Source organism: Crocuta crocuta, unplaced genomic scaffold (genome assembly GCF_008692635.1).
Source record: "Crocuta crocuta isolate KB4526 unplaced genomic scaffold, BGI_CrCroc_1.0 scaffold258, whole genome shotgun sequence".
Taxonomy (NCBI): Eukaryota; Metazoa; Chordata; class Mammalia; order Carnivora; family Hyaenidae; genus Crocuta; species Crocuta crocuta.
This window is the reverse complement of record NW_027532842.1, coordinates 1,529,320-1,557,045: the sequence shown is the minus strand read 5'-3', so window position 1 is coordinate 1,557,045 and position 27,726 is coordinate 1,529,320. Positions and strand designations below refer to the sequence as shown.

Below are 27,726 nucleotides of genomic sequence, written 5' to 3'. Positions count from 1 at the left end.
TGGGCGGCGGCAGCGGTCTGCCCCTACGTGTGCTGGCCCACGGCTGAGGGTTTGGCAGAAGCACAGGCCTGGAGTCACCGTCCTTGGCAGGGACACTGAGGGGCAAGGGGCGAGGCCCACTCCCCCGACGTCAGCGCTGAGGATGGATTCTGAGTCCATCTCCCGTAGTCCCTGGTGCTGGACACTCGGGGACGGGGTGGGCCACAGTCAGTCCACAACAGGGCCAGCAACCAAAAGGTGACCCCAAGCTTCCCGCACACCCCACCAACAGGCGCAGCCCACACGGGCCAGTGGGCAGGTAGTGGCTGGGCGGGGCAGGCGCGGTCCAGGCTTTCTCAGGTCAGGGAAATGAATCGGCACTTTGTCAACAGCAGACCCGTAGCCTCGCTCTCTCAGCTCTCGCACAATGACGAAGCTGGCTCAGGCAAGAGTTATTAAAATGAAAAGTATCTAAAAGGGAGGGGAGGACCCACAACCTACTAGGGGCTCCTTACTGAGAGAAAACCGCTGGCAGCATGTGTTTTCGCTGTTTTGAAATCTGAAGCGGGAAGCTCAATGACAAGAGGAACCCAGGCAAGTTACAGGGAAGACGATGGAGCAGCACAGCATCNGCCGAGACACGCTGTGACAGTGAAATCCAGGCTCTCACCTACCTATTAGCATCCACACTGCGAACCGGACCCACGTGCCTTGGTCCAGCTGCATCATGAGATAGACATTCACGAAGATGCTCAGGACGGGAAGCACCGGCAAGAAGGGCACCTGCAAAGACACCAGGCAACACTGTCATCTCTGCAGGGAGAGGAGCGCGTGGGGACGGTGCCCCTGCAGGCATGTAGCAAAACTACCTAGGAAAAGACAGTGTCCCCGAGTCAGAGGGACTGCGCTATTTATATGGGGAGGGGAAGCGAGCGCTCCCCAACCCACGTGCATCTGCACAGACGTGCCCACACACGGGCACAGGGGGTGGGAGTTTGGTTGGCACTAAGTGCCGAGGTGAGCTCTGTTCTAATTTTCCCCTCTTCCTATTCTCCTGCTAAAGAAAGGGCTAGAAGAGGGACTTCCACATTTCTCCAACAGTGGACTGCTTTATTACTTGTGTCACCTTCAAGGCTTGGCAATGTGATGCCATCCAGCCAGAAGGACGTGTATGAAAGGCCCTGTGGGGAGGAGTGCTGTGACATCTGAGGGCCAGGGCAGGGCCAAGTGCCTTCTTCCAGGACCGCCCCTGCCCGCCCCAGCAGGTACCAGCTGCGTCTCATGTTCTCCGAGGCTGGCTGGCAAGCCCCTCCCTCCAGTGACCCTGGCCTGGCAGAGCCCACACGGGGCACAGGAGTGCGGCAGTCTGTGGCACCCACACAGGAGGCTCCCTATGGGTCCCCTAGACAGAGCTGCTCACCTTAAAGGAGAGCTTGGTCTTGCTCTCAGGCTGCCTCCAGATGATGACCATCACCAGTGAGCAGAGAAGGGCAGATACGGTGAGCATAAAGATGGCCCACAAGTCACCTTTTGTCAGTGCCTCCTTTCCAAGCACAGCCACAATGCAGAAGGTGAGGATCAGAATTGCTATGGGAGAGAGAGAGAGGTGCAATTCAATCTTGTTTAAAATCCCCAGATACCGTTTTCCCCAACACCTATGGAGAAGGAGGCTATACTTCGGCACCATTAACTACCACGAGGGCAGAATGACGGACCTCACGGTCCAGCAGTAGGACACAGGCTTATCCCTTCCAGCCCCGCCTCCACCACCAGCGACGAGAAACCATACAATGCCAATGAGCAAGACCCCAAACACCTTACAGAGAAGGGCAGGCTCTTACCTATGAGGCTGGTTGAAATGTTCACAATTAGCCCGGAGGATTTGGAAGGCTCCGCATTTCTGGGTGAAAGTATGGTTTTCAAAGAAAATCTCTCTGCTTCTGGTAAAAAGCCTGTCTGGGAATCACTGGTGCTCACCAATTCATTCTGGTCCACTTGATCTAGTTCATCGGTGGTTCTGGCCATCTGGTATACCATGTTAGGTTGCTCTGGCTGATAGCTGTCAAGGAATGTAGTGCATGACCACCATAGTGTGCTTTAAATGGGCAAGAGGACACATACCAACTCGAGTTCTTAGCAAGCTTCAAAGGTAAGCTGCCCAGGACACAAAGCATAAATGGGAAGAACACGGACAGAATGTTGCATTCTCTGGCAAAGCAGATACAGAGGAGGGGACCTGAGTCCGTGTTCTCTGTTCCCACTTCTTGGCAACACCCTCCTTGGTGTCTCTGATTTGAGGCACTTTGACCTTCCCCATGAACCAGCCCAGAGGAATGTCCTGACATGGTTTCTCCTGCTCTGAGAAGTAGCACCGGCCCTTGGATGCTTAAGATATTAGGCCACTTCCAACAGAACCATGGCTGAAGGGAGCCGGAAGTACACACGGAAATAGAAAGCAGTAATGTTAGGATCCTATTTGGTCCAGAGAGCCAGAGAAATGTGTCTTCAGGCTGACAGGTTTGAGAAATTCTGTTTGTGAGATTTAATTGGATCAATTTATTTTAAAACTCCAAATGCCTTAGAACAAATAACTTGATGGAGCTGGCTAAAGGACTGAGCCTGTGGCCTGACTTCCAAGACACAAGCTTCCTGCAAGTAAAGCATTTGTTTAAAATGAGGCTCCTTATCTTCCACCCAAAATGAACAGAGCTCAAATCATTCCTACCAGCTATGAAAAACAGAGTGCTTTCTGAATTATTTTGCATCTAACCTAAGAGTGAGCATAAAGATACTTAACCAGTTTTTCGCGGACTCACTTATGTTAATACCAGTCCATTAAGAATGTGAGGGCACCTCGGAAAAGGTGCCAGTGTTGAGCCCTTAGGAAGGAATAAGTGGTCAGAAAACTAGCCAACTAGTTTTAGCTGATTCTACACAGCCGCTACTGAGGCTCAACTCAAGTCTGACATACATCAGATGCTAAGCACATTAGAAATGGAATTCACGGTCTTGCAAGTATTCTAGGTGACCACCAGCGAGAGTCTCCACGACTGTGTATTCCCATGGTAAAGGCTCCCTTGAGCCATTCCTGGGGGTGAGAAAGTAGAGCCCGGTCCTTCCAGAGCAAGGAAAACTGGGGCCCAGGGGTGTGCTCTGGGAGGCGCACTGGGACAGCTGGGAACGGGACACCACGCCTAGGCCCTGTGCTGCTTTGTCATGGCCATCCGTGGGGCCGGTCGGGAAGACACAAGGCTAAAACAGCCAGAACGTGGGAAGTCACTGACCAACCTTGGCCGCTCCATCCATCTACAGCGGCTCCTTCCTCCAGCAGNGAGGCTCAACTCAAGTCTGACATACATCAGATGCTAAGCACATTAGAAATGGAATTCACGGTCTTGCAAGTATTCTAGGTGACCACCAGCGAGAGTCTCCACGACTGTGTATTCCCATGGTAAAGGCTCCCTTGAGCCATTCCTGGGGGTGAGAAAGTAGAGCCCGGTCCTTCCAGAGCAAGGAAAACTGGGGCCCAGGGGTGTGCTCTGGGAGGCGCACTGGGACAGCTGGGAACGGGACACCACGCCTAGGCCCTGTGCTGCTTTGTCATGGCCATCCGTGGGGCCGGTCGGGAAGACACAAGGCTAAAACAGCCAGAACGTGGGAAGTCACTGATCACCAACCTTGGCTGCTCCATCCATCTACAGCGGCTCCTTCCTCCAGCGACAGGACTGCTGCTCAGAAGCACCACGCTGAGCTCAGCTTCACACAGCTTGGGTCCCCCAGTCCCCACCAAGACTAGTTCCCAGTGCCCTCCAAACTAAGAACCTGGACCAAACTGAAACCATTACCCTATGCCTTCAAAATCTCTGCTCCCTGGATCCAGGCCCAAGAGCTGGGCTGAGAACCTGTCTACCCTCCCGATATCTCACCAGAAAAACGAGGGTGCATGATAGTGAGAGGCGGGCCCCCCGACTCTTTCTTTCCAAAGATGTTCTCTGTAACTAGGCTCTCAACCACCAAACCCCACCCTCTCCAGGAGAGTTCCCAAAGATCAGTTCCCAAAATTAACAACGTAAAATTTACACTGAATAAACCAATAACCTGATCTCTGAAAAGGCTAACAGGGTGCACCTTTCTATCACAGAACCCAGAAGAGCCATACATACCGTAAGACCAACACGCAGGCAGCCACCAAAGAGTAAGCCAGGAGAGTGCCGATTGACATGAGGTCTACCAGGTCCTTCAGGTCAAAGAGAAAGGCCATCACAGCTGGGGAGAAACAATCATCAGGATCCATGGATGGCCCTCCACACATTTACAGCCAGAACACCACCCACCCGTGATCCAGGGCACACAGGGGATGTTCCTTTTACTTGCTTCCTCACCCCAGCCCTTTCCATGCAAAGACACTGTAATATTGATTAAAAGAAGAAAAGATGAGGATTCAATCACATACACAGTCCCCAGGAGACAGTAATATAGAGAGTACTTTCATCAACATAACCTTTATTGATCCTTATGGCAACTCTGCAAGCTGTCCCTACAGTACACATGGAGAAACTGAAGTCAAATATGTTAGGACACTTATCTAAGGTCACATAGCCAGGAAGTGGAAAACTCAGGATCTCAACTAGGTTCTTGTGGCTCTGAGTCCAGTGTGTCTTTCTCTATACCAAGCAGACTCACAGACAGTCAGGTATACCTATCCATCTACCTACACACCATCCATCCATCCATCCACCCATCCATCCATCCTCTGTCCATCAATCACCCATCATCTATCCATTTATCCAGGCATCCAACTATTTACCCATCATCCAGCCATCTATTCATCCATCCAGCACTCACTAAGGGTATGCCAGTCAATGAGCATTAGATGTACACCATCAAACAGGGCAGACCAGACAGTCTCTGGCTTCCCTGAGTGTATCATCTAAGACTTAGGCATCAATAGGCAACAGTGATGAGCAGGTGCAAGTCCAGTGCTCTGGGAGGTCTCACAGGGGCTCCTGACCCAGACAGGTGAACATGAAAAGGAGTGTTATTTCCAAACCATATCCTTAGCTTTACCAGGACTCCACTTAAAAAAATATACAACAACATACATGCTTATTTGAAAATATTTTGTAATTTTTATGAGTATATATCTCTATTGATGTGGGTATACATGTAAAGCTCCCCATTTAAAAAATAACTTGAATAGATCTACTTTGGGATATTTTCAAATATACAGGCAAACAATACGATATTAAAGCATAAACACAAGACCATGACTTTTCCACAAATACTTCCCAAGCCCCTGTAGATCACTCCAACTAAAACAAATTTAAATGAAGGATAAATAACAGGATCAAAGAGCAATGCTGGGCCTTCTGGATCATTAGAAGAGCATCCAACCGTGCATGCCTCAGATGCCAACATTCCCACTCACACAGAAACTTAAGCCATACTTTTCCATGTGGGGTGATTTTAGAAAACCAAATACTTATTTACCACTCCCGCCAAATGAGAAGAAGGAGTAAATCCCTGGTCTGGTGAATGCATGTGCTTTAGAGTCGCTTTAAAGATTATAATTTCATCTCCCTTGATCAGCACAGGAAGGAAATTAAAGGCCAGGTTTTAGTATGATCAAATTACATGTAAATACTGAAAGAACACTTACTATTTCCAATTCCTTAATCTCTTAAATATACTGGTCATACTCTGACATATGGTGTCCCTTAACTGACCGCTGAGGTCACTGTCAAGACTGTACAATTACACAACAAATTTGTTAAGTAATGAAAAACCAGCTTTCTTTCATTAGATGACATTAATCCACACAACTAAGCACACTTTGCTAAGGGCATAAACACTACTAACAACAATTCATTCATGTAAGAGGATCCAACTGCCTTACCAATGGCTATTCGGCAAGTATAGACTGTGGTATAGACTGAACTCGTACCACGTGTCCTACTATATCGCAAAGACCCACTGCGCCGCTCACACCCTGGAAGGGAGCCAGCCACTTTGGCATAAAAACAAACCAGGAACCAAGAGTCAGACCTACTGGGTGTAGGTGAACCTCCTCACGTCACAGCTCTGTGCCATGGAATACTGACTGCCCTGTGTGTCTAGGAGGGGCCATTATTAAAGGAGAAAACAGAGAAAACCAACAGCATAGCATATATGCACATAATTTCCTTGGAGGTTCCTCTTTTCTTAATCGGGGGCCCCTGGAATATCACGTCACCCAAGGGTTCTTTGTGCACTGATTTCAGCTGTCTACGCTGTCCTCTCGGTGAGGAACCTGTTATTTGATAAGATAAACCTCCGCTGAGCCTGCCATTATTTATAAACTCACACAGCAGCTGGCACCAGCAACACCCTCAATATCTCCTGGAAAACAGGAGCACATTCCATAAGACTCTGACACGAAGGGACTCTCGTTTCCCCGAGAATTCCAGGCTAAGATACACGGACAATGAATTTCCAGTACGAACAAAAAGTCACTTGTTTTATACCATGCAAGGAGATGTTGTCCCACCAACGTCTACTCAGGGACATTCAGAAAAGGGAAAATGCAAATGGCTCTGAGGACACGGCATATGTGTTCCGAGCTCTGACAAGGAGGGCAATAATAATAATAAAATAATTCAACTTGTCGAGAAGTCCATCACACCCTCTGTAAAACTGGCCTCCCTCCACCCCTGTAGTCAAAAGGGCAGTTACCTGGCAGTAATCCAGGTTCCAAGGGTGAAAACCAAACGTTAAGAAGGCCAGTTCCAACTTCTCACAGACCGATACAATTCAAGATACTTCCCTAAGGACTCAACGGTTAAACATACTGGCATGTGGAATCCTTACCGGCAATGGCACCTGAGGTCACCATGGCGATTATTGGTGTTTTGGTCCTATCGTTGATTTTGGCCAAAAATTTGAACAGCAGCCCGTCTTCAGCCATGGCATAGATAACTCGAGGCATGGGGAACATGGAGCCTAAAAGACTAGACGGGAGAAAACAAAGTGCACCTGTAACACTGGCTCATCAGGAAAAAAGGCACCATAATGTGACCATGATGTGGTTTGCCATACGCATACCACCGAAAGGGAGCCCTGAACCTCTCACCAGGAACTGCCACCCTTCAAACTAGGTGAGGCCCATGGCTAAAAGACAAAATTCAATACATCAACCCCAGAAAAAGCACTTACTGTATGTAACGGCAAACGTCTAACATAAACAAGCAAAGGATCCAGTAGTAATTTTTATGAAAAGGAAATTCTGTACTTATTCCCCCCATAACTTTAGCTGAACCAAACAAAATAAAAGCACTGCTGCGTTCATGAGGATTTCTCTGTAGTTAACCAATGCTTACCAAACACTTCCTATATATACAGGCTAATTAATAGGAAATATCAGGTGCAAAATGTTTCTTATTAAAAGGCATTCACTCCCTTTCTCAAGGAAGCCTCTCCTCTGTGGCCAAACTAAGGGCCAAATTACAGTGTTCAAAGAGATGGCCCTGGTCCAGGGGCCAAGGCTGGGGACAGAGAGCCAGACATGCTGAGCTGTGACGTGATGATGTTAGATAGTGGGCCACGGACTCTCCAGAATGAACGGTCAGTACCAACTCGTGGGATGGTTGATAACAAGGTGAGAAACCAGAGCATCAGGGTTGGGGTGCTGGTTCTATCTCAAGGGAAAAGAGTGACATTAAGAGCAACCCCCGTGCGTCAGGCCTTACCTGGTAGAGAGAGCACAGAGGGAGCCGACGGCCACTGCATACTTGGCACCTTCCCAGCCCACGTGCTTGAAGGCGTCAGGCAGGGGGCTGTCCTTGTCCAGGCAGAAGTAGGGCATCATGAGTGTGAGGGCGGCAGACACCCCAAAGTAAGCAATGAAGCAAATCAGGAGGGAAGCGACAATCCCCACGGGGATGGCCTTCTGAGGGTTCTTGACTTCTTCACCTAGAAGCAGCAAGGAGTCAGGCCCAGGAGAGCGAGACAGTGAGGGGCAGCCCCATGAACCCAGAAGGTGCCCGAGGATGTGCAGTGTCCAGACAGTCCAGGCCACCCATAAATGACCGCCCCGCAGTGCTCGGCCCAATGGGAAGCAGGGTCTTTGGGGCTTCTGGGAACCAGAAGGGGGCTCTCCTAACACAGACCAGCAGACCCGTACACCCAGGGATGGCATTCTAGGCCTTTGCTCCATGGCTCAGCCAAGGAAAAGACTTGTTTCCTTTGGCAGAGAAAATTCAGGAGGCTGATAGAGCCCAGCCTATTCAATCGCAAGAATAACAATATTTTTAATGGCCTCATCTCTCCCGGATGATGCACAGATATGAAACCAGGCTGCAGCCGCGGCTGTCATTATCCCAGTCTAACAGCTGAGCGGTTAGTCACGTTCATGATGCAGATTTTCCTGTCAGGCGCTGCCGCTTGGGGAAGTGATAAAAGGCGGGGAAAGATTAGCAGGAAGCCACAAGTGTACACGTTACTCCTGTGTGAAAGAGCGGCAGCCGGCACATGCCTGCAGGAAGGAAAACCGCAGCCCGTGGGTAAAACTGGCCCAGCCCACCTGATGAGGAAGGAGGACCCTCGGCCCGGGCTCCAGGCACCGGGCGGCGGCCTACCTGTGGTGGCGATGCAGTCAAAGCCCACGAAGGCATAGAAGCAGGTTGCTGCTCCTGACAGGACCCCCGAGAACCCGAAGGGCATGAATCCACCACCGCCGGGCTTCCCTACTTTTGTGTCACTAGAATAAAAGAGCCAAAGATCATTACCACCCACGTCGCAGTCCTGAAGAGAAGCCGTTCCAGTCGCCCCACCCACTGCTGGGCAGGGGCACTCCAGACCCTTGGAGAATGACTCCCGAGGCGGCTGTCACCCCAGCCGGTGAGCCACTGGCCACTGCTCTGTGAGGCCTGCAGCCACGGGTACCCTCACTAAGCCCGGTCCGGAATGGGGAGGGCGCAGCGACCCAGGGGGCCAACGGGGAGGTGGGGAACAGCCAACCCATGAGCCTCTCCCCCAGGACCCTCAAACAAACACCACATTAGAAAACAGCGCTGTCACCTGGGTGCAGCCGCCCCCCCAACCAGGAACCAAATGTAAAAAGTTTCCTATATTTACCAGTAACTCAAGTCTCAAAAGAAGCAGAGATACTGAGGTTTAAAAAAAAAAAAAAAAAGAAAAACTGTCTTCGTCAACAAGAGCATTTCCCAAGCCCCACAGCACATGGTAAACAGGGATGTGGACATGGTTGTGGACCAGTGCCCCCCAGTGCCTCCCAGCACCCAGCATGGCTCGGGCGGGGCGCAGGGCCTATCTGCCAACGTAACAGACACACAGTCCAACACTTTGTAAACCCCGGAAGTCCTTAAGATTCAGGAAATAGTTCCAAGGAAGTGAAACTGACTCTAAATAGCGTGTCCAGGCCCAGAACGCAGCCACATGGGACCTGGCTGGATCCCTCTCGTCGTTCTGGACGGCTACTCCAGGCCCCGCCCGTCACGGGGTGATTCTAAGCCTCATACACCCCAGGCCTCTGGCACCGCATGAAAAACAGAAGACCTCCCAGCCCAGAAAGGGTGGCTTGGCTCCTCCCTCACCAGCCACATGTTTAGCTGGCTGCAGGCCGCAGGCCTTCTGTCGCACAGTCACCTAACAGAGTCCCTGAGGATGGTCCCCACTTCCCCTTGGTCCCTCCTAACTCAGCAAGCTGACAACTGCCTGGCTCTGCAGGGGAAGCTGCCCTTGACCACTTGACTTCCAAACATATGAAGGGGAGCCGTAGAGAATATTCCAGTCCTACAAACAGATGTTAAGGCTGGGTTAGCAAATCATTGGTCAAATTTGCTTGCAGAGGGGTTTACCGACTAATTAAACAGATAACCACTTTAGACCCAGTATTTCCTAATAAAGAGTGAGCCTGGTACTGATTCCTACAGGGTTCTTGGTTTCAGAATCTGCTGCTGAGTCCCTGGACATGAGAGCGTGAAGCAGGCCCTTAGTCTGGCACTTAATACAGTTCAGTAAGTAGCAATGTGAGGGAGACCCCCAGACACACAAGCAATAGACGTAGGAAAAATTGTTGCCAGACTCAAACGGAAGTTGTCAATTTAAGCTGGGATGAAAATAAACCCACAACCCAAGTACAAAAATGGCAGCCCAGGACAAGTCAGTCAGCAAGCCCCAGGCCGCACCCACGCATCCACACATCACAAAGGACATATGATGCCCTGGTGGGCTGATGCCTATGACAAAAGATTTAGGCCAAAGCCCAAAACAAAAGAGCTGACAGCCAAATCACTCAGGAGAGAGGGATAAGAAGATAAATGAAGGGGACTCATGATTGAGATGATTCTGGGGGCTCCTGGGACTTCCTGACAAAGTCCTAGGGACTTCTGAACACAACTTACACCTTAGAACCTAAGGTCTTCGTCAGGACCCAGCTTCCCTAAAACGGCCAGGACAGAGAGACAGGTGTGTAAGGCCTCCAGATGCCCGCCCGCCTCGGCGAGCCCACTAACACCCAGGGCTACACAACATCCGCAAATAGGAATAAACGAGCGCCAGGACTGACGGGTTTGCTTTAAACAACCACAAGGCAGAGGCACCACAAAGGTTTTGGGAATTCCATTTGAAGGGAAGAGGAAAGTGCAGGACACTACAAACATCAAACCCTGGAAAGAGGCCTTGCAGAAGAGTACTGGGTCTGAACGCACCTTCATCATGAGAACAGGCAAAGCGGGGACCACCAAGCCCAGGGCTGGGGACAGCGAGCAGAGCACGACGGCAGCGTCCTCCCCGCTGCTCGGGATGGCAGCGGGGGCGGAATCCGATGGAAGGGGAGCGACACAGAAGGTCTGAACCTGCATGAACTCCAGGGGCCACCAATGGGAGTAACCTGGCTGCCATCGACTTGAGTCCCTTCTGGACCATCGCCACACGGGTGCCCGGACACCACACAATCACAAAGGACAAGGTCCTCGAATGAAAAGCCCTGTGGGAAATGCTAGCAAGGGAAACACGCAAGGTGCAGAAAAGTGGATAGAGGTTGCTTTTCAAGTAAAAAGAGAGGGAATATACACCTGAATTATGTCTATCAGTTACATAATAAATATAAACGTATACTTACAATTGCTTCTATTTATACAGATAAAAGCTGGAAGCTTTTACACAAAGATAATAAAAATGACCACTGTGGTAGGGGGACAATGAGGTAGATGAAGGAATGGGAACACAATTTCTCAGTGTAAACCTTTTTATAACATCATAATGCATGAACCACATGAAAACATCATCTACTCAAAACACTAAGTTCGACGTTTGAGAACAGCGTGGGTATTCCGCTTTCGGTGGCAGCGTAGTGCCAGGATACCGCCACAGAACCCGCTCTACTGGCCTCAAACCAAAACATGTCGTCAAGGCTCTTTATGTAAATCAGTAACTGACCCCCGTTATCTGCGTGTGGTGGCTGTGCCCCTCGGCACCTGGCAACTTACACAAGAGGAAACGGGGAGGCGGGATCATGCCACCACCTGGCCGATGTCGCCTGGCCCTGGTGACAGAGCAGGCTGAAGCCAGGTCTTAGACCAGTGCCGCTGCTCCCACAGCAGGGTGGCCAGCTCTCCGCGTGCCACTCAACCGGTGACCCAGACGTTGGCAGAAAGAGTAGCTGGCAGAGGAAGGAAGGAAAAACCATCTTGTGTTCATAAACACCCCTGAGCCCCGGGGTGAGGCCTTGAGAGGGGGCTTCCACGGTGGGGAGGGGGTCCTCTCCTCGGTGTGGCCTTTTCCCCCAACAGCAGTGGAAAGCATCCTTCATCAAGACTCAACCCTTGTAACTTCCGCATGTCACCCTGACAGAAACTGCCAGTTGTCCCCAGACGCCACACCCCCTTCCTCTTCCCAGTAATAACGCTGCAATATGGTAGGTAGGCACGGGAGCACTAAGGATAAAGACAACATGCTTCTCAGATGCTCCAGCTACAAGGTGCAGCCACTTGACTTAGGCAGGCATGGTGCACACATCTCCTGAGAAACGTCAGGCAAGTGAAGTGAGAGGGAGAGTGCTCTACTACTTTTCTCATTTCTTTCCGGCTGGTGGGAGCCATCTTGGACCCTGGGGTGACCTTGGGAATGGAGGCCATGGACAAGGCCATCAGATGGAAGAATTGGACTCCTTGGACCACCAAAGTAACGAGCTGGGCTGACCGCCTGCAGATGCTGACTTGCGAGAACTAAGCCTTTATCTTAGGAAAGCCAATGATATTTTTGGGTTTTCATCCTAACTGACAAGAAACTCTCCAACCAAACCTTCTCAGTGGGTTTCCAGGCCGGGCTGTAGCTTTACACTTACTACATCTGTCACCCATCTACAGGACTCTGGAGAGGGAAGCCAGAGGTAGCAGCACATGTTGAAGGCAGTAGGCAACCAGCCAGACTGTCGGACGACATTCCTATTTCAGACCAAGCGACAGACTCCAAGGTTCACAGGGGCCTTTACAGCCAGTCACGGAGGGAGCATCATAAAATCACAACCCAGCATGGTCAGAACTGCCACCAAAGCCACGCAGCCTCAAGCTCCTCTGTGCTGAGTGGTTTGGTTGGGAAAAGCTCTATTGTTTCAGAGAGACAAGCAATTTCATGCAAGACTACACGGCCATGGTCAGAAATACAAATCTACGGCTGGAGAAAAAAAAAGAAAAGAAAAGGAGGCAGTTTACAGGTTTTAATAAAATGAAAGAGCAAGCTTTGCCCCAGACCTGCAGCACTGTGCTGCAGAGGCAGCGCTCCTGGGGCGAGGTCCAGCGCCCTTCATCATCACCAGGACACAAAGTGTGTGAGGATAACCAATGACAGTAAGAACCATCAGCTGACACAAACCATCTCTTCCTAAAAACAATACAATTACGTCTCGGTCAACAACCAGGAAATAAGCCCTTCCATCTATATTTAATTCCTGCTCTGTAAATAGCAACCAGAAACACAGTCCCCCAAGTGTTCAAACTCTACTATTACTTCCCAGCTTATTTGGAACTGGCTTCACTCCACGCTGAGTTAACAGGCACCAATAAACGTGGCATAAATACGACTCAGGAATGCTACATTAAAAATCCTCATTTCTCAGGGGCGCCAGGTTAGCTCAGTCAGTAGAGCATGCAACTCTGAATCTTGGGGTCATGAGTTCAAGCCCTACAGTGGGCTGAGAGCTGCTTATTTAAAAGAATTTAAAATCTCTTATCTCTGTAATAGTTTAGTCCCCAAAAGGCGCTTTGTATTTGAACTGTTAACCACATAATATTTCTCGCATTTAATTCAAGAGTTTCCTGTTTGCATTCCAGTAGTGAACTAGTCACATGCATCAATGCCTGTCCAGTGACCAGACAGCTGGAAGATAAGAGGGCGCCCTACCTAACCAGAGACCAAGTTCGCCCGTGACTGCTCGGATGCCCGGTGTGGGACCTTGTTTCTCAGCATCCCTTAGAGCTAGATGGGGCCCCTACTGGGTTCCCACCCGTGGCATGTCAGCAGAAGGGACATGCATCTTCAGGGTCTGCCCTGGGAAGCCCTGGGCATGCTCTCTTCCGCCCCCTTCCCTCTCTGGGAGAGCTGGACTTTGCCTGTGCCCATAGCCCGGGTCTGACCGTAGAGAAGAGGACAATCCTTGGGCATGACAGGCCAGCCAGGTGGATGACCAGAGTCCCTGAAAGCCTGTGTGCAGCCACGATGGCCGTCAACCTGGCCCTCCTTTTACAAGCACTGCATTTCTGGAGGGTCCTCCTTATCAGAGCAGTTTAACCTTTGGTCGTAATTAAAACAGAATCACAAACTCTCACTCCCCATTCTCCATCCCAGGACCCTAAGATTCTCCTGAAAAATCTGACCAACCAAGATCAGAAAGAGAACATTCTGATTGGCTGGTTTTGTTTCCTAGGTAATCTGAGCTTGCTGATAAGGCTTCACGGAGCGCCCTGAAAGAGCACAGGTCTGAGAGCAGGCCTGTCACTTGACTCCAATTCTGGGTGCCTTGAGTCAGATTATGAGGGCGATGGGGCCACTGGCTTTCAGGGATGGTGTACCCCAAGACTACGGCAGGAAAAAGAGACTATTATAATCACATTTTGACACTTCAGTAATTCAGAAAACCTCTGACCAAAGCAGTGATAAAAGTTTCATGTACTTCCTCCCTCGACGTTATTAATAGGAAGACGTTTCAAAATAAGGTGATACCACCATGGTTTTGCAGAGAAAATCTTCGCTGAATATAACATTTAGAGGTTGGTCATGAAACAGAATATGAGGAAAAATAGATAACTTATGGAGTCTGACAATGATCTCCAAAGATGTGTAATTCTAGAATTAGAATGAAATTTTGTTTTCCTGAATACCCTCATCATACAATGTTCTGTCAAGTTCAGGGAAACGAAACCTAGCACCAATTTCAAAAAATTTACTGCAAAAACAAAAAAGTTAATTCAAATTCAAATTATATTTGTTATAAAGGCACACACTCTTCTAGCCAATCACATGCCCCCGATGCCGGTGTGTGTTGTTAAGTACGAGTCAGCTGCCACATGCTGAGAGGAAGACTCAACGACTCACTTGTTCAGGCAGAGATGGTGGGATGTGTTCCTGAAATCCTCCTCCGTGAGCTGCCAGTTTTTAATCGACCCTTTCACGAACCCCGACACCATTATGAAGCCCAAGACCAGAACGTTGACGCAGGTGAATATTTTGTTGACCATGGCTGACTCTTTCACGCCGAGAGTTAAAAGTCCTGAAAAAGCACACACACAAGAAAATTTTGCCTGAGGGTATTCACTTTGTGCCAGGCAAGTCCTTCCTGGGAAAGGATCAGGGATCAGATAGGAAGGTGACTTAAGAAGAATCCAAATGGCATCAACCCTCCTAAGATTTCTGTGAGCCTCTGGGAGCGGGGCTGAATTAGTAATCCTCCTAGAGGCAGGCATCAAAATAACCTAAGTCCACGGGGTGGTTCACAAAGCTATTGAAGTCAGCCTTCCAGGTCCCCTCTGGAGTGGAGGATGCCACCCAGGGGGCACCCAAGGACTGCAGAGAAGAGGAATACAATGGCCAGCTGCCCTGGAGAGCAAGTCCTTCCCAGCGATGAAGAGAAGGCCTCTTCTGGCACCTTCTCCTCTCAACTAATATACTTTCCACTCCTCTCAGGGGGGCAGGACTTTTTTTTCTCCAAGGAAGAGACCTTTTGCTCAGTTTCTTGGTAAAATGAAGGGGGTTTTTCAGATATGAAAATTATCAGACTCACTTTGGAACGTTAGTGGTATTAGCAATGACAACTCCTGATGATTACGGAACCACTGATCATGCAGTTTGTCAGCGGACTCAGAGCATATAACGCAATGTCTCAGCTAGACTAGCTACAGCTCATAGACTCACAATAAGGAAAAAAAAAGACAAGTGATCACAACACACAGGAACCACAGGACAACACCGTTTCTGAGGCTGAGAGGTCACAGGATCACCTTGGGGTAAAGGTACCCTTTGGGGACTTCTGTGGCTAAACTCCTGGCTGGCTAAGAAAAGCTTGGGAAGATGTCCAGGTGACGGGGGTGACCACTGCTTAGGACTTGAGAGTGCTGCCCTGCCACACAGAATATAAAATGCATTTCACTAGAGACTGAATCCTGAAGTGAAGGCATTAGAAGGGAAGTGAGCAATTAATCACAGGGAACACCTCGCTCTGTTTTCTCTTTGGCATCCCTCCCTCTCATGTTTATGAAAATCTCACTAGTGCGAACTTAATTTCTGACCCACGTTCCTGCCAGCTGGGCCAGAAGACTGCTGAGACTGGCCTGCGGAAGATGATTTCAATTACATGGTGCGTAAAATAAGGCATGTTGTTTTTAAAAGCCATCCAGCATTTTCCAGCCTCAAAGGGAAATTTATCTGCATTCAGCCCAATCCTCGCCCAGTAAGTTCCACATGGAACGAAAGTCCCATCCTCGAGGCTGAGACACAGACAAAGGTCACTAGGAAGACACTGCCATCCGCTGTGTTCAAGCAACATCTGGATTTTTAAAATTCTGGACCCATGATTCTCTCGTGACACTTATCTATTTAAAGGGCATTTTGATGGCTGTTAGGTGTAAACTACCTAAGACTTCTCCAACGCCCAAGGCACACATTGGAGCTCAGACTGACCTCACCCTGCATCCTCCTGGCTGAAGGATGCCACCATCCCTTCCAAATGCTCGCCCACCCAAGGGAGCTTATACACCTGGGTCACTTGTACAAAACGCTCACAATCCTAACAAAATCCTACTCCACAAACCACTACACAAACTCTCCTTTAACTAAATGGCATGCAGCTCTGGCAGCTATTCAGCAGGCCAACCTTGTGTGTACAAGCAGCCATTAGGACAAAAAAGATGTCTGCATTCGTTACAGAAAGAAAAGAAGAAAATGAGGGGCAGGGAGAAAGAGAAAAGGAAGAGAAAGACTTAACCGGGGCCTGTCTCACCCCTCAGGCCACTCACTGCAACCTGCGTGGCACTGTGGGGCTTTACCTGTTAGGATAAGGATTATGATCACAGCTAATATGTCTGGGTTCTCAGCCAGCACCCCGGGGGCATTCAGAGCCATATGCTTCCGCAAGAACTCCCCAATGGGTTTGCCGATCAGCTCATCGAACGTTGCGCTCCAGGCCCTCGCCACGCTTGAAGTACCTGCCACGAGACACATGCACCAGAGGAAATGAAGGAAAACAATGAACAGTATTTGTCAGCAAGCTCCCCTCCACAGCCTCTGTGTGGGGCCCCAGATGATGCACTGGGACGCGGTGGCAGCAGCCAGACCCCGGCCTGTGCTAGCCCGGAAGTGAGACTCAGTTAGTGTCTGCAGTGAAGTGAGAAGGGGCCAGCTTCACGGGCCTGGAAACAACTTTCCATCACAACCCAGCATGAGCACGTATACTGTGTCCCAAACACATGACTGGGTAGCAAACGTTTTACAAAACAGCGTTATTACCCTGATCACCTGAGATGCACTCAGAGTATTCATTCAACTCTGCATATTTTATTTCGTTACTAAAAGAAAACTGGTGGTAAATCGCAGCACTGACTTTGTGATCCACTCACAAGGTGCGGTCAGCAGCTGGAGGCACCTGGCTCAGGAGGCAACTTCTCCAAGACCCTCCTGGCGACAGAGCTGATGGCCCCCATCCACAGGTGAACGCTGTTCTCCCAGCAAGTGGGGGACCAATGAGACCCACACATGCTGGCCCTCACCCCAGCCACAAAGTCATGGGCTTACCCCCAGCGGGCGTCAGCCCACCTCTGCCACTTGTGTGCCCAAATCTGGCACCTGACCCAGGGGCCACAGGTCCCCAGGTGTCTGACCACAGACAGAGCCACCTCCACATCCCCCACCACGAGGAACTCACACAGATGCAGCACCATGAATGCCACCGACCCATGGCTGTGCCCTCTCCCTACCAGCCTGGATAAAGTCACAGCTTTTCCAGGAAATGTCACTAAAATTCCAGGATTCACATAGAGCATTTTCCTTTGTTTTCAAGGGGGCTTTACTAGTGACTGTGGTCTGGGTCACCCACAGGATTCAGCCAGAGGGAACTACAGAGATTCAGTGTTATTTGCTATCTTGTGGAGTGTTTTTTTACATCAGCTCAGAAATTTAACCATGTTTCTTCATCCTCAGCGTCCAGCCTATTATGACTTCTGTCCCTCAAGGCCACACAGCCCAGTGAAGACAACTGGTCTCCCCACCACCTTCCCTACAGAGGCCAGCTCCCTGCAGATCAGGCTCCAAGGCCTGCCGTGCGGGGGGGGGGCCGCCCAGCCTTCCTTCCTGGCCTACCCCACTCCCTAGCTCTGCAACATGGCTTAAAATACACACACACACACACACACACACACACACACACACACACACACACATTTGCTAGGAAAAACTGCCCTTCCCTGAAAGCTAAAGCTGAGACTCACCCACAATAACACATGTGTGAGTCAGTCTGCTACAAGCAAACACCGCTCTGGCAAGTAATCTTTCATTTGTTGGTGTGGAGGCAGCGGGCAATTCATGCCCTTCCCTGAAAGCTAAAGCTGAGACTCACCCACAATAACACATGTGTGAGTCAGTCTGCTACAAGCAAACACCGCTCTGGCAAGTAATCTTTCATTTGTTGGTGTGGAGGCAGCGGGCAATTCATGCTCCTGGTTTTGCTTTAGGCCCAGGGAAATCCTCTGGGAACAGAACAGCCCATTTAAGATGGCTACGTCCCCACTCAGGGACCTGAGCTTGTATGAGTATTTGTGGTTATAAGTTTTAATGCTGTGCTGAAAAAAAAAAACAAAACTGAAAACTCACATTATTACGAATTTTATTTTCGAATGCAGAAGCGTGAGCTATGGTGGCTGTCTGGTAGCAGTCACTGAAAAGAAAGGGATGTGCCGCTCAGAGAGCCTGGTGGGAGTCCTCCGCCAGATGGCCTGGGCAAGCCGCAGTGGGGGCCCTGCACAGAGCCCAGGGCCAGCACCCAGCGGGTAGCACACGACCCCCTACGACGTTCCCAGTGCAGGGGACGCAGGAGCGAGCCAGGACCCGCTTACCACATCTTCCTGTGTTTTGATGATATTACAAAAAGCTTGCTGAAACATCAATGGAATGTTTAGTGGCTATTTATATTTCTACTTTTAGGAACTGGCCATTCATATCCTTTGGTTATTCTTATACTCCGGTGTTTGTCTCTTTTAAGTTGATGTGTTCAACTCTGGTTGTAATAAAAAAAACAACACAAAGAGAAACAACACCTTCTCGCCCACCAAATTGAGAAGACTTTATATTTTTAGTGTTTTTGTTTATCAGTTGTTTTTTTTTTTGTTTTGTTTTGTTTTGTTTTGTTTTTAATGCCAATGCCCAGGGTGATTAAGTATGTGAGGAAAGGGGCCTCTGGCCATCTGAAGGATCACAGGTAATATGGGCCTTAAAAATACGCAGGCCTAAGGGGTGCCTGGGTGCCTCAGTTGGTTAAGCACCTGCCTTCGCCTCAGGTCATGATCTCAGGGTTTGTAACTTCGAGGCCCGCATTGGGCTCTCTGAGCAGAGCCCACTTCTGATCCTCTGTCCCCCTCTCTCTCTGCCCCTGCCCCACATACTCGCTCTCTCTCTTAAAAATAAATAAATAAACTTAAAAGAAAAAAAAAAAGAACGGCTGACATGCTCAACAACAAGAGAACAATACGCAGGCCTGGGCGCCTAGGTGGCTCAGAGGGTTGAGACAGCTCAGGTCATGATCTCCCGGTTTCTGGGCTCAAGCCCCACGTCGGGATCTGCGCTGGCAGCCCAGGGCCTGCTTGATCTTCTCCCTCCCTCTCTCCCTGCCCCTCCCCTCCTAGTGTTCTCTCTCTCCAAATAAATAAATAAACACCTTTTAAAAATATGCAGCCCACTGACCTAGACATCCTGCTTCTTAAGACCATTTTAAAGGAAAAAAAAAAAAAATCATGGCTACGCCCAAAGACATTAAGTGATTAACTGTTTATAAAAATAGTAACACAACTGGAAACAGCCTAAATACCCCACAGGACATCTAAAAAATCATGCTATGTAGAGAAAACTATATAATGGTATACAGTCATTTGGAATATCACTACAGAAAAATCATTAATACTATGAGAAATCCTTACTATATACTGTTTTATCAATAAAGAGACATGCTGGACAAAAACTATGCATTTATGGTTACAAAAATATTTACAATAGTTAGATCCCCAAACTCTTAAGAACAGAGATTATCTTACTCTTTCATTGGGTCCCTAATATCTAGCACAATGTCTGGCACAGAGGATGGACTCAATAAATATTTGCTGAAAGAACGAATGAATGAATAATTTCTCTGGGTTGTTAGATCGGGCAATGTCTACTTTCTGCTTCACACTTTTCTGTATTTCCCAAATTTTTCTCTATCAGTGATGTGTTTAGTAATCGTAATCAAAAATACTAAAAGGGACTATACTCTTTTAAGTAACAGCAACTTCCCATTGACTCTACGGCTCTTGTGTTACCAGGACTGACGTCCTCGTTGGCCTGGCTTGTACCTCGCTAACAGTCTGACGTGCCTGACTGTTAAATACGGGGGCACAGACCAGAAAGAGCAGTGATCCCCAAAGGCCGCCCCCTCCTTTCATATAAGGGAAAGGGAACATGTACAACAACAGTCAAGGGAGGAGCTAGACTTCCAGGGAGGAGCTAGACTCGGTCCATTTGGGGAGCCAAGCTGAGCAAGGCCCATGGTTTGGAGGTGAGAACAGCAGAGGGGGAAGGGACCAGGCTCCAGGCCTCCTGTGACGTACCGATGATGTAGGAGAGGATTAGGTTCCAACCAGTGATGAAGGCCCAGAGCTCCCCGACGGTGACGTAGCTGTAGAGGTAGGCCGAGCCTGTCTTGGGGACCCGAGCACCAAACTCTCCGTAGCAGAGGCCGGCCAGCACCGAGGCCAGAGCCGCGATCAGGAAGGAGATGACGATGGCAGGGCCCGCGTCCTCACGGGCCACAGCCCCAGCCAGGACGTACACGCCAGCACCGAGCGTGCTGCCCACCCCCAGAGCCACCAGGTCAAAAGTGTTCAGGCAGCGAGAGAGCTGGCTCTCCTCCCGGCTACAGTCCACGACCTTCCGGCGCAGCATCTGGTTCCCAATGCCGAGCAGAACTTTGCACCCCATTGCGCTGTTCAAACCTGTGGGAGGAAAAGATCCAAAGTGTTCGTTATTGCCTTTCTTTCCACCCGTAACCTCGTCTCTCACAACACAGATGGCCACCATGTCCTTTACTGCAAAAATACGTTAAATCCCAGAACTCCACAACTGGTTATTCCAACATGCGCCTGCAAGTTCTCCCAGCCCCAGGCTTGCCCAGCATGGACGGAAATGCCAGGGAGGTCAATCTACCCAGCTGCCTGCACTTCGAGGTCTCTGGGCTGCCGCATTTACTTCAGTTCTCAGTTGAGAGCCTTCTATGGACAGAAATTACACAGTATGAGAAACACAAACGAACGGCATTGTTCTTGCCCTCAACAATCATACAATGTACCATGAAAAACAAGATGTTATTCCAAGTATAATGCTATGGAAGGCAAACGGATCCATATTTAATTATTAAAACCCAAGGGCCTTGAATAGCAATAACGATGCCTTTTCAGACCTTGCTGGGATCCCCTGAGGGCAAGAACCAAGCTGCTTCCGCTTTTAAGTTAATACAGAGTTAGGTACAGAGAAGAAAAAAATGTTGGATTATTATAAATTAGGGGTGTTTCTAACTGTTACCACTCCAAGAAGCCCTTATCTTCTGGGCCAAAACAGCCCAATGTGCTACATGATACGCTTCTGAGCACAGATCAAGAGAGGGCACGTATTCACCAATGGCTTGCATCATCCAACCTGCTTCACCTGGAACAAGCCCAGGGCGGGGCCCCAGGATGCATGCACATAATGGACCGCATCCCAGGCCAGCACTCCAATCCCTCTCCTGTAACACACAGGCCAACCTTGCCTGGGCAGTTCATCCCACAGGGGTGAGGAGGGCCAGCGAGCCATTGGCCAGGATACCAGCACCCACCCTCAAAGACATGGAACGAACCTCCCCAGCCTCAAGGGGACTGCCCACATGACTTCCTTCCACAGAGGGCAGCCTGGAAAAGACAGAAAACAGTGGAGAAACCAAACCAACACTACCTCGGCCAGGGGGCCATGGTCCACAAGGATAAACATTGGATTAGGTAATGTGACGAGAAGGGCACTTGACCTCTGTGATCTTCCTCCTCAAGCCCATCGCCCCAGTCTAATCATGAGAATACTATCAGACAACTGACAGACAGGGAACATTCTACAAAACACCTGGCCCGAGCTCCTCATAACTGTCAGGTCCTCAGGAACAAGGGAAGGTCAAGAAACTGTCACAGCCAAGAGGAGCCGAAGGGACACATGGCAGCTAAATGTAACGTGGGATCCTGGATGGGATCCTGAAGTAGAAAAAAGATAAGGGGAAAACTAACAAAATCTAAACAAAGCACAGGCATTCGTTGTATCCATATCAGATCACTGGGGGTTGTAACTGATCATCCGCACTAAGGTGCTAACAATAGAGGAAACAAACAGGTGTGGAGTATAAGGAACTCTGTACGATCTTCACAGTTTTTCTCTAAATCTAAAACTGTTCTAAACTGAAGAGTTTATTTTCAAAAAACACCACGTGCAGAGAGAAGCTATCATCATGACTTTTAGCTACCGAGGTACAAAAAGATCACTGCTAGGGGCGCCTTAGTCGGTTAAGCGTCCGACTTTCGCTTAGGTCATGATCTCACGGTTCGTGGGTTCGAGCCCCGCGTCGGGCTCTGTGCTGACTGCCAGCTCAGAGCCTGGAGCCTGTTTCAGTCTGTGACTCCCTCTCTCTCTGACCCTCCCCTGCTCACGGTGTCTCTCTCTCTCTCTCTCTCCTAGAAATAAATAAAAAACAATAAAAAAAAGATCACTGCTTTTTCATCTTTATTATCAACTGGCATTTATTGACCTAACGTTGCTACAATTAAGTCACTGGAAAACAAAATAACCTAAATGGAAAATGGCAGACCTCGCCAAGTCCGTACCTAACCACCTGAAACACCTGGCCTCGCAGCCACGCTCCGTGCCCTCCGCCCCCAGGCTCTGGCAGGACCCTCTGTGCGGTCACACAGGAACAGGGATGGGCCTCTCTGCACTTCACCTGACCAGGCAGGAAAAAAAAAAATGTTGATCTCAAGACTCAGAAGTTTCCAGCTAGGAGGAGGAATAAGAGTCATGTGTTCTGAGCCCCTTGTATAAAGATGAAGAGAAATGACTCAGAGCCAAGGGTCAAACAAGGTCACGGAGCTGGGAAGGCACAGTGGCCCCAGCTCTAGGGCTCCAGCATTCCAGGTGGGAAGGAAATGACATCATTGTGCAGTGAGGCAGGGAGGATGTGGGGAGGAAATGAGGAAAGACGACATTATTTGTGGAGCAGGAAAGCCCCAGACAGGAGGGGGTGACAAGCAGAAAAGGGCAGGTGATGGGAACGAGGGAAGAGCAGGCAGAGAGACCAGGGCTCACCGGTCTGTTTCAGGCCACATGCTGCCTCTGAGGTGCCGGGACAGCGGCGGCGATGCCTGGGCCAGGCAGGTTTCTCAGACCATCACGGTGAGGCCCTGAGTGGCCTGCCGGGGCCTCGGGTCCTGGAGAAGGCCCCAGCTCTGCTGAGCGAGCCCAGGGTGCCATTCCTCCTGGACCCGCCTTGTTTTTTCCTCCTTACAGGATTTAGCTGGATTTATTCAACTCAGACTGTAAATCAGGACCAAGCTTTTAGGAAATAACTGCTTGGATAATGAGCTAAAGATGCACCATTTCAACACAAGCGCCAGCAGCAAAGGCTGCGCTAGGGGGTGTGCAGAATGCCTGCAAAATAGCTTCCCGGCATCATTTTTGGCAGGGCGGGGGCCTCTGAGGGGGACAGGAGCCTCACGGGCAGCGGGTGCGGAAGGTCCTGCCTGGTGTGCACCTGCACGGCCTTCAGGCTGGTTGGTAAATGCAGCTGACATTTAGAGAGTGCCTCCCTGCTCCCCCCCCCCACCCCCGCCAGATGTAGTTGAGTTAGTAAGTGGATTCTCTCCCTGAACAGTAAAAGCCAGTGCGAGGCAAAGACGGTGTAATTAAATGGCACCTTCCTTCCTCGGCCTCGCAGAGTGAAGTAACCCAGGGGCCCAGAAGGCTGGGGCGAGCGTGCCTTCCTCCGAAGGCTCAGACACATTCTGTCTCCGTGATTCACACCCCTAAGCCCCAAAGTTTGTGTTGTCTGGAGCAGAAGGAAAAGCTGCTGGAGCCTGGCACAAGACGGGCACACGCTTCTGCGCCTCCTCGGGACGGAAGGCGAACGAGAGCCCCGTGACCCCCTCAGGCCGAAGTGAGCCACCAAGACGTGCAGAGCAGCGCGCCGGGCGGGCACGCACCTGCCAGCCGAACACCCGCGCCAAGAACTCACTTCCTCATGTGGGGGACTCAGCACCGTCTTCAAAATAAAGGGGGCAGGTTATGCACATAGAAATGTAGATGCAGACGGTGGTTTTCAAACACAGTGTGAAAAGAGAACTCTTTGTCGAGAGTACAAAACACGACCAGACAGACACGGTTCATTTCTTTTCAACAGGCACGCAGCGGCCCTTCTCTCTGGGGACAGCCCTCGGCTGTTCCTTGCCCCTGGCGGCCCTGGGCAAAGTGCTGTGTGACCCGCTGCATGGGGAGCACGCAGGGACCCGAGAGGGCATCAGCCTCCCACTAGTTTTACCCTGGTTGCTTTGCTTTGCTTCTCCTCTTTCTCAGTTTTTATCACTGAGGGACAGTTGAGGTGCCGTGTTCTATCTGACCTCGGTCACCACTGGAAGTACTTACTGCTTGGTTATCTGGAGAAAGGGTAAGGAGCTCAGGGAAGAAAGACAGTCAAACATTGCGGGGGGCCCAGAGCTGACAGCTCAGGGAGACAAGAGTCTCCAGTCAGGTTCTACTTTCCAGGGTTGCTGAAAATGAGACACCCGCCATGTCCTGGGCTTATTTTTAAGAAACAGTCTTTCTGTCTCCTTAGAAGTGGCATAAAACGACATTCTCCGAGTGGCATCATCCGGCAGGATTCTGTACACATCATGCCACCACTTATGTTCGTGCTGAGACCCTAAAGCTCGTCATCCAACCAACAGCGAGATAAAATAATGCTTACCTGTGTCAAACGAATCTAACCATTTGAGTGCCTGCAGCGGCCGGCTGTCCTGGCCTTCCTGCTGTGGGGGCTTACACAGGAAGCTGCCCCAAGGCTTGGAAAGCATTCCCTGAAAATCAGGCTATCCTTTCTTGTGGGGAGCAGTCTGTACAGTGGTCAACACCTACACTTTTATTGGAGGTTTTGACAGGAACCTTGCAACAGCAGAGTCTCAGATCTGTCTTACCCCCTGCTCATTTATTATTAAAGAGCACTTACCTCAGGCAGGGCATCCCCTTTGCTTTATAAAAGCAAAGAAAATCTGGCCCTTTCCCACAGAAATTCTCACTCCGAGTTTTATTCTGGTGATCACTATGTAGGAATAGGAGTTAAATGGTCCAGTGGGTCAGGATTGTGGATATAAAGACTGTTCTGAAGAGGTCCGATAAAGGTGGGCAGATGTGAATGTATGACTTTTTTTCGGTCTCAAATTTAATTAAGGCTCGAAGGAGGGAGAGAAGGGATAAGATGTAGGCCTTTATACTAAGTTCATAAATGCCATCCTTTGAAGAAAATCTTAATACTGAAATCTTCACTAACATCTCCTTCAAGTGGTCTTCAGAATGGCCCCGGCCCGGGGAGCCACCGAGAGTGACATCTCTCACGCCAGCAGCACATACACCGTGGCCTGCGTCTGTGGCCGGCTAGAGAAAGCAGGGCTTTGCCAGGTGCTGGCCTCATGGGGCACCAGTAACGGGTGGGCACACAGCCGATGAGGTGGCTTCAGCTTCCCTGCGGCAGGGGAGCTGGCCCACCACGCGGCGGGGTGTGAGCTGCCCCCCGGCACCCGGAGGGCCACAGGGTGCCTGCAAGTCCAACACGGAAGGGAATGGGCTGTTCACAGCCGGGACCTGTGACCAGGCGGCGGAAGAGGTCCAAGAAAACAGCGCTCTGGGGCGTGGGCTGTGGGGCTGCGGGGGGAGGGAGACGGGGAGGGAAACAACCGCGCTGGAGGAAGTGCTCTTGCTCTCAAAGTTGGATCCACAGCCCCCAGAGGTGAGGAGACCCAGGAGCAAGAAGTTAAATTAAAAGAAAAAAAACATCGGAATGTAGACAGGACGGGCAGACCACTAACGATGGAGANCTTAGTCGGTTAAGCGTCCGACTTTCGCTTAGGTCATGATCTCACGGTTCGTGGGTTCGAGCCCCGCGTCGGTCTCTGTGCTGTCTGCCAGCTCAGAGCCTGGAGCCTGTTTCAGTCTGTGACTCCCTCTCTCTCTGACCCTCCCCTGCTCACGGTGTCTCTCTCTCTCTCTCTCTCCTAGAAATAAATAAAAAACAATAAAAAAAAGATCACTGCTTTTTCATCTTTATTATCAACTGGCATTTATTGACCTAACGTTGCTACAATTAAGTCACTGGAAAACAAAATAACCTAAATGGAAAATGGCAGACCTCGCCAAGTCCGTACCTAACCACCTGAAACACCTGGCCTCGCAGCCACGCTCCGTGCCCTCCGCCCCCAGGCTCTGGCAGGACCCTCTGTGCGGTCACACAGGAACAGGGATGGGCCTCTCTGCACTTNTCTCTCTCTCTCTCTCCTAGAAATAAATAAAAAACAATAAAAAAAAGATCACTGCTTTTTCATCTTTATTATCAACTGGCATTTATTGACCTAACGTTGCTACAATTAAGTCACTGGAAAACAAAATAACCTAAATGGAAAATGGCAGACCTCGCCAAGTCCGTACCTAACCACCTGAAACACCTGGCCTCGCAGCCACGCTCCGTGCCCTCCGCCCCCAGGCTCTGGCAGGACCCTCTGTGCGGTCACACAGGAACAGGGATGGGCCTCTCTGCACTTCACCTGACCAGGCAGGAAAAAAAAAAATGTTGATCTCAAGACTCAGAAGTTTCCAGCTAGGAGGAGGAATAAGAGTCATGTGTTCTGAGCCCCTTGTATAAAGATGAAGAGAAATGACTCAGAGCCAAGGGTCAAACAAGGTCACGGAGCTGGGAAGGCACAGTGGCCCCAGCTCTAGGGCTCCAGCATTCCAGGTGGGAAGGAAATGACATCATTGTGCAGTGAGGCAGGGAGGATGTGGGGAGGAAATGAGGAAAGACGACATTATTTGTGGAGCAGGAAAGCCCCAGACAGGAGGGGGTGACAAGCAGAAAAGGGCAGGTGATGGGAACGAGGGAAGAGCAGGCAGAGAGACCAGGGCTCACCGGTCTGTTTCAGGCCACATGCTGCCTCTGAGGTGCCGGGACAGCGGCGGCGATGCCTGGGCCAGGCAGGTTTCTCAGACCATCACGGTGAGGCCCTGAGTGGCCTGCCGGGGCCTCGGGTCCTGGAGAAGGCCCCAGCTCTGCTGAGCGAGCCCAGGGTGCCATTCCTCCTGGACCCGCCTTGTTTTTTCCTCCTTACAGGATTTAGCTGGATTTATTCAACTCAGACTGTAAATCAGGACCAAGCTTTTAGGAAATAACTGCTTGGATAATGAGCTAAAGATGCACCATTTCAACACAAGCGCCAGCAGCAAAGGCTGCGCTAGGGGGTGTGCAGAATGCCTGCAAAATAGCTTCCCGGCATCATTTTTGGCAGGGCGGGGGCCTCTGAGGGGGACAGGAGCCTCACGGGCAGCGGGTGCGGAAGGTCCTGCCTGGTGTGCACCTGCACGGCCTTCAGGCTGGTTGGTAAATGCAGCTGACATTTAGAGAGTGCCTCCCTGCTCCCCCCCCCCACCCCCGCCAGATGTAGTTGAGTTAGTAAGTGGATTCTCTCCCTGAACAGTAAAAGCCAGTGCGAGGCAAAGACGGTGTAATTAAATGGCACCTTCCTTCCTCGGCCTCGCAGAGTGAAGTAACCCAGGGGCCCAGAAGGCTGGGGCGAGCGTGCCTTCCTCCGAAGGCTCAGACACATTCTGTCTCCGTGATTCACACCCCTAAGCCCCAAAGTTTGTGTTGTCTGGAGCAGAAGGAAAAGCTGCTGGAGCCTGGCACAAGAC

The 27,726-nt window shown here is 50.3% G+C and overlaps 1 protein-coding gene across 3 annotated transcripts in view; it reads right to left on the bottom strand.

The window, feature by feature from the left end:
* Positions 1-27,726, bottom strand: part of SLC7A1 (solute carrier family 7 member 1) — a 77,287-nt gene that overhangs the window by 5,952 nt on the left and 43,609 nt on the right. For all 3 annotated transcript variants that reach the window (XM_077745377.1, XM_077745376.1, XM_077745375.1), the window contains 10 exons: positions 20,319-20,702; positions 16,515-16,673; positions 14,569-14,743; positions 8,592-8,713; positions 7,704-7,926; positions 6,826-6,965; positions 4,143-4,245; positions 1,821-2,038; positions 1,400-1,566; positions 654-762 (listed from right to left, as the gene is read on the bottom strand). In XM_077745377.1, the coding sequence (XP_077601503.1) occupies positions 654-762; positions 1,400-1,566; positions 1,821-2,038; positions 4,143-4,245; positions 6,826-6,965; positions 7,704-7,926; positions 8,592-8,713; positions 14,569-14,743; positions 16,515-16,673; positions 20,319-20,688 (1,786 nt within the window). In that variant the 5' untranslated portion in view covers positions 20,689-20,702. The remainder of the gene's footprint in view (positions 1-653; positions 763-1,399; positions 1,567-1,820; positions 2,039-4,142; positions 4,246-6,825; positions 6,966-7,703; positions 7,927-8,591; positions 8,714-14,568; positions 14,744-16,514; positions 16,674-20,318; positions 20,703-27,726) is intronic.